This window comes from Rhinopithecus bieti, unplaced genomic scaffold (genome assembly GCF_001698545.2).
Source record: "Rhinopithecus bieti isolate Rb0 unplaced genomic scaffold, ASM169854v2 scaffold_26308, whole genome shotgun sequence".
NCBI lineage: Eukaryota > Metazoa > Chordata > Mammalia > Primates > Cercopithecidae > Rhinopithecus > Rhinopithecus bieti.
The window spans coordinates 640,913-650,949 of NW_016811785.1; the positions used below are offsets into that span (position 1 = coordinate 640,913).

Below are 10,037 nucleotides of genomic sequence, written 5' to 3' on the forward strand. Positions count from 1 at the left end.
GCCGAGGCCGAGGCCGCGCCCGGGCCGGGGGGCGGCGGCGGCTGCTGGGGCTCGGGCCGCTGCAGGTCGGTCATGTAGCCGTTGGGCAGGTTGGCGATGAAGCTGCTGTCCGACAGCCGGCGCCGCAGGAAGTTCATCATCTGGCTTGAAGGGCTGGGGGCGCGCGGGGCTACGGGGTCGGACGGCGCGGAGGGAGAGCGAGGGCGGAGGGCGAGGCTGAGGCGGCTGAGGCGGCGGCTGAGGCAGCAGAGACTCTGCCCCCGGCACCAGAGACTCTGCCCCCGGCACCAGACCCCGCAGACAGCCGCGGCCGACTGGGCCAGGAAAGCCGGGCGGCGCGAGGCTCGCTGAGAGGGAGCGGGCGGGGCAGGGGCGGGGCCAGAGATAGCCCCCGCCCCGCGCCGCAGAGGCGGCCCCGCCCCCCTCACGGAGGGCACCTAACCGCATGTCTGGCGACTCTCGGGGCTTGCAGGAGGGGGCGACCCAGGCCTCCTGCAAGCTGAGCGTGACTATGCGGGGAGGGTGTGGGAGCCAGGCCTTCTCCCCAGAGGAAGGCAAAGGAACCAGAGTCCCCACCATCTTTTTGGTTGGAGAGAAAAAGAGCCGTGTCCCAGCTGAGATGGAGGCGAAGGAAACCGACCCCACTCCCTTTGGAAAGATAAGAGGTGTCAGCCTCCCTACGCGGAGGTGAGAACGAAAGGAGTCATCTCAGTCACGCGCGCGCACACGCACACATGCACGAACACCCTGTAGTGAGGAGGAAAAGAACCACCTCCTTTCCCAACGCTGGGGAGAAAGGTGTCATCTCCCCAGCCCCAGAAGAGGGGAAGGGAATAATCCGCTCTTACTAACACACACACACACCCCCTATGGTGAGACAAAAAAAGAAATACCTCTTCTAGGGAGGAAGACAGCCTCCTTACTCCAAGGAAAGGGGAGAAACAGATCCTCTCTACTCTGTCATGGAAGGAGGGGGATCCCCCAACCCCGCTGTTTCTTTCCTAGCATGCATTGGTGCATCCAGTGCTATACCAAGAAGAACATGTCTTCAAGATCTTTCTTTTGTTTTTTCCGTTTTATTCGTTGCCTTGACCTCTGTGAAGGCATTTCTGATGGCCACCTTCCTATGGGCACTCTCTAAATCTTGCGTGACTCTTGGACCTTTGGTTTTCATCTCTTATTGGATATACTTTCCCTTGTGTTGTAATGGAGCAGGACACAGCAGATGCACTTTGCAGCAGACCACCCTAGGTGATATGTGACCCTGGATCAGTAACCCCTGTGAGCCTCCCTCCTTGGCTGATAAAAGGGAATAGGTAACCCTTTTCAGAGTTGTTACCTGGAGTAAATAAGGTCATGTATGTAAAGCATCTGGTACACAGCAGTAGGTATTCCAGTAGTGGTGCCTGAATTCTTTTTTGAATTGGTTCAAAGTAAATATGTACTGGGCTGAATGGAGTCAGGGAATGGCTTGTCACTAATATTGGCGGGCAGTTCTTGCTTCCTACATCCCAGCTGGCACTCAACTCATGGCCTAGAGATACACAATTCAGCTCTGAGCCAGTGCTATCAGAGAGGTCTCCCAGTCAACTACAATGACACAGTGGTCTTCCTATCTACTATGTGCCTGGCACAGTGGTAAGAGCTGGAAAGGCTGAAATGAGTGGGAAGCGGCTCTTGTCTATTGCAAGTTCACGATCTAATTGGGCTGGGGGGTGGGGGAAGGATAGACGCAGGAACCACATAAGATGTGAGAAATGCTATCATACAGTTGGGCAAAGAGGTTTAGGAGGACTAAGGAGGGAGGGACTCGTTCTGCCTCTGAGGCTTAGGAAGGTCTCTCAGAGGAGGTAACATTTGAGGTGGATCTTGAGGCAGCTGTGTTTACCAGTAGAAAGTGAAGAAGGCAGGCAGGCAGGCAGACAGAGAAGGCATGGAGAAGGTATGCAAGTTGATGGCTCCTCCAGGAAGCCTTTCCTGAATCCTCCAGGGCAGGTTAAGTGTTCCATATCCTGTGCTTGGCTTTGTCATAGACCCCAAAGAAACTATCATACAATATTCTGGTGACTAGAATGTAAGCTTTTCTAGGACAGGATTATGTATCAGTTATCTCTGGGCTCCACACCAAACACAGGACCTGGCATGTAATAAGGACTCGGTTGTTTGAGAATTGAACTATAATCTTACCCAACTCGGTTTTTGTGTCTATTGGAGAATAAAACTGATAAGTCACTAATAACATAATTACATGAACTTAATTATTGCCCTTCTTTAAAAAAATTTTTGCTGAGATGGAGTTTCGCTCTTATTGCCCAGGTTGGAGTGCAATGGCGCGATCTCGGCTCACCACAACCTCCGCCTCCCAGGTTCAAGCGTTTCTCCTGCCTCAGTCTCCTGAGTAGCTGGGATTACATGCATGCGCCACCATGCCCAGTTAATTTTGTATTTTTAGTAGAGATGGGGTTTCTGCATGTTGGTCAGGCTGGTCTCAAACTCCCTACCTCAGGTGATCCGCCCACCTCAGCCTCCCAAAGTGCTGGGATTACAGGTATGAGCCACCATGTCCAGCCATCAAAGGCATGTATGTCTAATGGAGGGTTTCAGACACTGTGTCACTTCAATTTTGGGGGTGATAGGTTTCTTAAAACAATATTTCGCTAAGTCATTTCCCCAACCATTAAACTTACAGTATATGTATATGTTTTTAAAATCAACCAATTAACAGACGTGTTTTCATGCCTAATACATACAAGGCATTATGCTAGGGACGGGAAGGTAAAGGAGATTCAAGGATGAATAAAACCCAAGTTCTTAAGCAGACAGCTCATAAACATGTGAACACATAACTAGGAATAGCAGAGAAGCCTGTGAGTGACCTGAAAGTGGAGCAGGCAGTAAGTGTTAAAGAAGCCAGAGGAAGAAGAGATCTCAAGGAAAGGAATTTTCACAGAGAAAGAAAGGCTCAGGCCTTATAAAATGGGCAGAATTCTGACAGGCAGGAAAGAGTGAATGGAGAAGGCAACCAAGATAAAAGGGATAGCCAGAGCAAAAGCTATCCCTTTAAACTTCTTCAGTCTCCTCCTTGAAGGCAAAAACCTTGTCTGTGTTGTTTCTCACTGTCTTCCTTGAGCCTTCTGTGGCACTGCCGTATGCATTCTAGTGTTCGCAGGGGTGGCTCTGAGAGGCTGTACTTATGCATATGTTGATGTTGCTAGTGTCTATCCAGCTTCTCTTTTTAGATTGCAAGCCCCTCAAGGTGAGGGATTCTGTCTTCTGATTTTCTCAGAATGATCTACAAAGCCTCTAATACGTAGTAAGTGACCCAGTTGTGGGAGGTAGATCAGAATGTTCTCTAAAATGTTATTTTAGAGCCCTTCATAGAAACCATGGAGGCCTACAAGATCATTTAAAAATGTTTATCAAATATTCTACTAATTTATTACATTGTTTTCTGGTAGGTTTTAATAAGAATATTATTCTTGTGGAAGAACAGACTGTTTTCTTATAATTGGGCATAAATGGTCATTGATTAGTTGTGTCTGATCAGAAGTTTTCATTAGTTAGTACAACTGTAAATCACATTTGCTTAAATCAGTATCTTCCGGCTTGCAGTGAGTCCTTGCCAAGAAGTGTATTTGCATGCTGCAGAAACATGCAGTGCATCGTGTCTTATGATAAATGGGCTATAATGGCAACCTTTCCCTTATCCTTACTTGTGGATCTGGGTTCCCGATGCAGGTAGAACATAGCACTATTACTCTATCTATGCTCTACCTTTTACCTGGAATATGAAGGGAGAACTGGATTTGAACTCAAGAATGTCTACAAAATATGAAAATTTCTACCTATCTCCCTCTTGAGACCAAGCAGCATTTTCCCATCATCTCCAGGTAGAAGGCATTTCTCCCAGAGCAATCTGTGAAGGGGGTCTCTCCCACCTTTCTTCGTCCCTCAGTGACTGACTTAGCCAACTGTGAGAATCTCAGCAGTCTTCTCCAGTTCTAGAAGCCCAGGATTCTTTGAGGTCCTTCCTTTGTAATCTTTATCTTGCCACTGAATTTTGAACACAATTAAGCATCTGGCAACTGCAGATTAAAGAATCCGGCTAAAATCGAGAACCAATTTAAATGCTTTATCACCTGATTTTTCTCTTCCCTTGAGCAACAGTACAGCTGAGATAGCTCACAAAGAGAGAGGCTGGGTACGTGACTGAGGAGCAATTTTGTCTCTGTAGGCAGAGCTCAGAAACCTAGCTTAAAGGAAAGCCTGGTGCCTGGAGCCACTTGGCAAAATGCTTGTTGTCTGGGTTTCCTCCCAAACAAGAAAGGAAACCATGACATCCTTGGCTCCTGCTCACTACCCAGGGTCAGGGAGCCCGTTTAGACTCACCTACTCTAGAGGAAAGCAGAAATAATCTGAAAATCAGAAATTGTACATCCTAGTCCTGCTCCATCACTAATTGGCATTGCAATTTTCCACAAGTTGCTCTGGTCTCTGGGCCTCATATGCAAATGGAGAGTGAAAGTGTCTGCCTGACTTGCGCCTCTCATAAAACAATCTGGCAAGCACTTTGAAAGGGACAAAGGTGTACCAGAAGAGACATCATTATTGCCTTCTACACCATCTTTGTTACCTGTCATTTTGGAGACCCTGATGATGAGAGTTTGTCATCTCCATTTAGATGGTCCTTCTTGACAATGCTGATAGCAGCCTGTAGATACCTTCTTCTACCTCTGTATAGAGTCAGCAGAGGACGACTATGCCCTCACATTAACTCTCAAAAAGTGGTCTTGTCAGCTGGGCCAGTTTGCTAAAATTAGAAATCAAACAAATATAAGTTCAATTCCCCATAACTATGCTTCATGTTAACTGTGTGACTTTGAGCGAGTCATTTTTAGTCTTAGTTTCCTCATTTGTAAAAGAATGATGATAATTATCATAACTATCTTGAAGGACTATTGGACTAAAGAAGATCAATTATATGAGTGTATTTTATAAGCTGTAAAGGCCTGTGCAAATGTTAGCTATTAATATTTCTGCCTCCCAGGGAACCACAGAGCTCACTACCACTACAACTAAAGTACAAAAAAGGATTCTCCCCACACACACTTATCCCAACACTAAACACCCAAGAGAATTCAGACAGGCGTGAGTTTGACCCTCTTGCAGGGACTGTCAGGCTTAGCCATACTTGCTAAAATAAATGCAACAACCACTTCAATGAATGGCTTCTACCTTCCTGAATGACCTTGAACAAGGCATTTTACTTTTCTCTCCCAGCTTCCATTATCTGGCCTGGAAAATGAAGCAGAGGGAGATGAGCTAGGTGATCCCCAAGGTCTAGTGTTACCAGATTCTCTGGGCAGAGCCCCCCAGGGGGAAATGAGCACCTGATATCACCAGGCTGAACCAGGGAATACAGGAGCAACCTCTGTGGAACAAACACTGAACACTGGCAGATGGTTTTGGAGAGAGAGAGAGAGAAACAGGGGTGCCCAAGAGAAGCATGGGTGACGTGAATTCTAATTCCAAGTCTACCGTGACTTAAGGGAGTCAGAAATGGTCCCTTTGCCAAGTCACTATTTTTCCGACATTGTTGAGACACAGTAAGAACTGCAACTGATTAGATGCTGACCACATGCCAGAAACTGCCCATGTGCTGAGTTAATCCCCCACGAGGGAGATGTTACATATCCCCTTTTTACCAGTGAAGCAATTTAGACTCAGAGAGGTGACACGAACTAACGTAAGATCTTAGAACTAAAAAGTTGCAGAGCTAAAAGGCAGGTCTGGCTGTCTGCAAAACCCATGAGATTTTGTATTAGGAGGTACTGACGGACCCCTAAGAAAGTTGCCATTCTTCATCAGCTTGCTTAATAAACACATTTATCAGAAGCTGTAGGATAAATAACACGCCCTCCTTGTAAGCGTTCCGGCTACCTCCCTCTGCCCAGAGTCCATCAGAGGCTTGATACAGCAAGGACCTTGTACACACATTTCTGCCCAAGAAACAAGCTAACCTCTAGCAAAAAGAATCTAGCTAATGAGACACCACTCCCCCGCAGTACACCCCACTCCTACTCCCACCCAGCTAGGACCACAGCTCCCCACAGAGAAGCTCTGGCCTCTTGTGGGATGCGGGTGTATTGGTTGTTGCCATGGTGATGGAGGAGCATCTCTGTTATGCACACGTGAGCAGCAGAGTGGGTTTCCCCCGCCTGGGAAACTCAGAAGACTCATCAGAGGTTGTTTTTCAGCAGAGGTCGTTCTTCAAACCGCTTCAAGGGTGAATGAAAGAGCAGCCCTTTCACTTAGTATTCAGTCCACCCCAGAGACAGTGCTGGGCCTCTGTACAAAGTCTATGCAGAAGGCAACCCCTTCCCTCTACTCCCAGTACAGTTTCTGTTCAATGGAGGTGTCTTCCAGGTGGTAGGAAGAGATACTTAAAGGATATCAATAAATGAGCTGCTGTATTTACAGGCAATGTGCAGTCCCTGACCCCTCAGTCCTGCCTGGCCACTCCTAGATTGTGGAACAATTAGATTTTTAGAGTCAGACCCATGTGAGTTTATATCTTGCCTCAGCCACTTAGCAATCTCATGCAATTTATTTAATGAGAGTCAGTTTATTTATCTGTTAATTGGGATTAGTCGTTCTTTGCAGAGTTGTTGAAGAAAATTAAATGAGATAATATATAAATAGTGCCCAATACGGAATCTGGCAGTATGCTTCTGGTACATATTCATGAGAGCAGTTACTTTAAAGAAAGAAAGATAATGAAACATGTTCTGATTTGGAAACAGATATGTCTGAATCACTGGTCCATCACTTAATAGCCTAATGTGTAACATTCTGGATAATATTTTCTTTTGAGTGTGTTTCCTCAGATATAAAATGAAGAGGTTAGTCCCAGCTACTCAGGAGGCTGAGGTGGGAGGATCATTTGAGCCTGAGAGGTCAAGGCTGGAGTGAGCTATGATCATGCCACTGCACTCCAACCTGGGTGACAAAAGTGAGACCTCTTCCCAGAAAAAAAAAAAAAAAAAAAAAGAGGTTAAGATGACCTACGAGATTCTATGTGAAGATTTTGCTGTGAAGGTATAGGTGAAGGTATAGGTATAGCATCTCTCCTAGGAATCTGAGGATTTGTTTTAAAAAGAAAAGAAAGAGGTGCCCTCCTCTTTACTGGTGAGATGGCATAAGATCATGGCAATAGCCACTTTTATTGAGCATCCTCTGTGTGCTTACCACTGACACATGCTCCACATTCGCTCTCTCATCTAATCCTGCTAACAGCCCTATGATGTGGGCATCATTTTCCCAAATTTGCAGTAGAGAAGGATGGGCAACTTGTTAGTAAGTTGAAAAATAAAAATGAACAAATCCTAACCTTGCACTTACCGTATCTGTACATTGAGAAGAAATTTGCCTCACCACCACCCCCATGACACCACATTGTATGAGTTCCTGCATGAGTGTCCCCAGAGAAAGGTTCCTTAGTACCAGGGCTAGCTCTGAGCAGATGGCCCCATTTCTTCTCTTGAAAACAGCCAGCTCCAGGAATCTCAGAAAACAGAGTCATAGTCCAAGGTCTCACACTTGACTGTTGTCTCAATTAGCAGGATTCTGCCAGGGAGCCTGTGAGCACTTTCTTCCCATCCTTCCCCTTCACATGCATGTTTGCAGGATCTGCCAGCATGCAGGAGTGCTGGAGATACCTGGCTGGCTTGCCTGCCCTCTGTTCCTGCCCTCTCATCAGAAGTGAGTCAGGATTCCTACATCCTGATTTTTATCTTCTCCCTGCACTGCCAGTGTCAAGAGAAAGTCTTTTTTCATCTCCAAAATAGCATCTGGTCCATTTGAAGCAGGCTGGCTGTAGGCTGTCTGCCAGCACCCTCATTTCTTGGCGGATAGAAGGCATCCCCCATCCAATTATCTAAAAGTCTCCTTGCCTAATGATTCAGCCAACCCCTCCATCATGAACCTGTCCTGGGAATCCTAAAGTCACCTTGAACAGATCAATAATAATGATGAATGCATATATTGCCTTGAATTCTTACATCATTTATACAAGGTAGGGATCACACTGCTATTTAAACAAATGAGGAAACAGAAGCTCAAAGAGAGGAAGAGGCTCCCCCAAGGCCACAGAGTCAGTGACAGAAGAACTGAGATTCAAACTCTGATTCTCAAGTTTAAGAGGAAGAGTTGAACACTCACTAGCCACTTGCTTTTCCAACAGGCCATAGTGAGCACTTGGAACATGCTTGGGATTAGAGAGCATGGCAGCCAAGGGTTCCAGAAAATCAGCCCCTGTGTCATATCTAATGCACCTCCACACCTTTGCCCAGTCTCTTCCTTCTGCTTGGGGTAACCTTCCCCTGCCTTGCAGCATGGTGCAATGGAACAACCACAGAGCTGTTTTGGAATCCTAATTGTACCAACCACAGCTTTATAATCTCAGGCAATTCATCTCATTTCCCTGAGTTTTTTTTTTTTCCTCCTCTGTAAAACAGGGTTATCCACTTCACAGTGTTGTCGTGAGGATTTGAGCTCAAAGAGCCTAGCATGGTGCCTGACAATTAGCAGGTGCTCATGATTTTAACCCATCCTCCCAAATGCAGCTCAGACACCATTGCCTCTGGGAAGCCCTCCTGACTGCCTCCCTCCTCTGTGCCCTGACATTCATTCATTTTTTTTCTCTCTTAATTCAACATAAATAACTCAATCATAGTACTCAGCGTGCAATATTGTGTCTGTTGGGTCATGTTCCATTTCCCCCATTAGACTGGGCTCTTTCTCAGGGCAGAGATTTTGTCTGAGTCATCCCTGAATCTTGACTGCCTAGTCCAGGGTATGGCAGGAGGAAGAAAGAGAGAAAGAAAAGAAAAGGGAAGAAAGAATAAAATTTAAAAGAAAAAAGGAGGAAGGAAAAGAAAACAAAACACAGGAAAACCCCCTCCAAAAAAAAAATCACCTCTCTGTATCTAGGCAGACAGAAAAGCACCTGGTCCTTGCCCATCTTCCTCTGCAAATACCTCCCAATTTCTCCAATGACAGGAGCCGGCAAGACAGGAATATCAATGACCGCCTGAATAGGAAGCCTTAGATGAGCCCCACACCCCGCGTGGGGACAGGCAAGTGATGAGTGGTAAGGCACAGCTGCAGAAAGGAAAATTCCGGTCTGTGCAGCTGATGGGGATACAGTGCAGACCCAGGGCTTGTAACAGTGTATACAGGCAGTTGGCTGAACAAGCTCCGCCCACCTCCAGCAACTGCAACTGCAGCCCCAGCAACAGCTGAGCCTGGCAGGTGACAAGACAGCTGCAGACACAGCAGGAAGGCAGGTAGCTCGCCAATGTGGGGGCCTGAGCCCCAGAGCTCCACAGAGCTGGAACTTGGAGCTCCAAGCCTTGGTCAAAAGCAGCAGGGGAAAGAAGGTCTTCTTTCTCCTGGCTCTCCAGACAGTGCTCCTGCCACTACTGAACCATGTGAGGGACTTCTTAAAAAGTCCATTCTAATCCCACCAACCTCCACAGAGAACAATGCCACTTCTTAACAAGGGAGTCATGATTCTCCATACTACCTTTCTAGCTCATCCCCTGGCCTTCCTTGAACTGCTCTTCAGCCATACTCTATATATTTCTATCCCCCAAACAAGGCATCCTCTGTGAGACGTCTGTGCCTTTGCGGATGCTGTTCCCTTTTCCTGGCATGCACTCTGTCCATGCCCTGCTGTGTCAGATTCAGTTTCCCAGAAGCAGATTCTGAGACCAGGATTTGAGTGCAAACACAGACATACCTTGTTTTATGCACTTCACTGTATTGTGCTTTGCAGATACCGCATTTTTTATGAATTGAAGGTTTTATGGCAACCCTGTGTTGACCAAATCTATTGGTGCCATTTTTCCAACAGCATGTGCTCACTTCATGTCTCTGTGTCACATTTTGGTAATTCTCACAATATTTCAGAATTTTTCATGGTTATGATATCTGTTATGGTGATCTGTGATCAGTGATTTTTTTTTTTTTTTTTT

At 46.4% G+C, this 10,037-nt stretch overlaps 1 protein-coding gene across 1 annotated transcript in view; it reads right to left on the reverse strand.

Moving 5' to 3' along the window:
• The window catches only part of SYN2 (synapsin II), a 210,843-nt gene that overhangs the window by 185,162 nt on the left and 15,644 nt on the right, over positions 1–10,037 (reverse strand). Inside the window, exon 2 of the mRNA XM_017895101.1 lies at positions 4,634–4,810. Coding sequence (XP_017750590.1) covers positions 4,634–4,677 — 44 coding nt within the window. The 5' untranslated portion in view covers positions 4,678–4,810. The remainder of the gene's footprint in view (positions 1–4,633; positions 4,811–10,037) is intronic.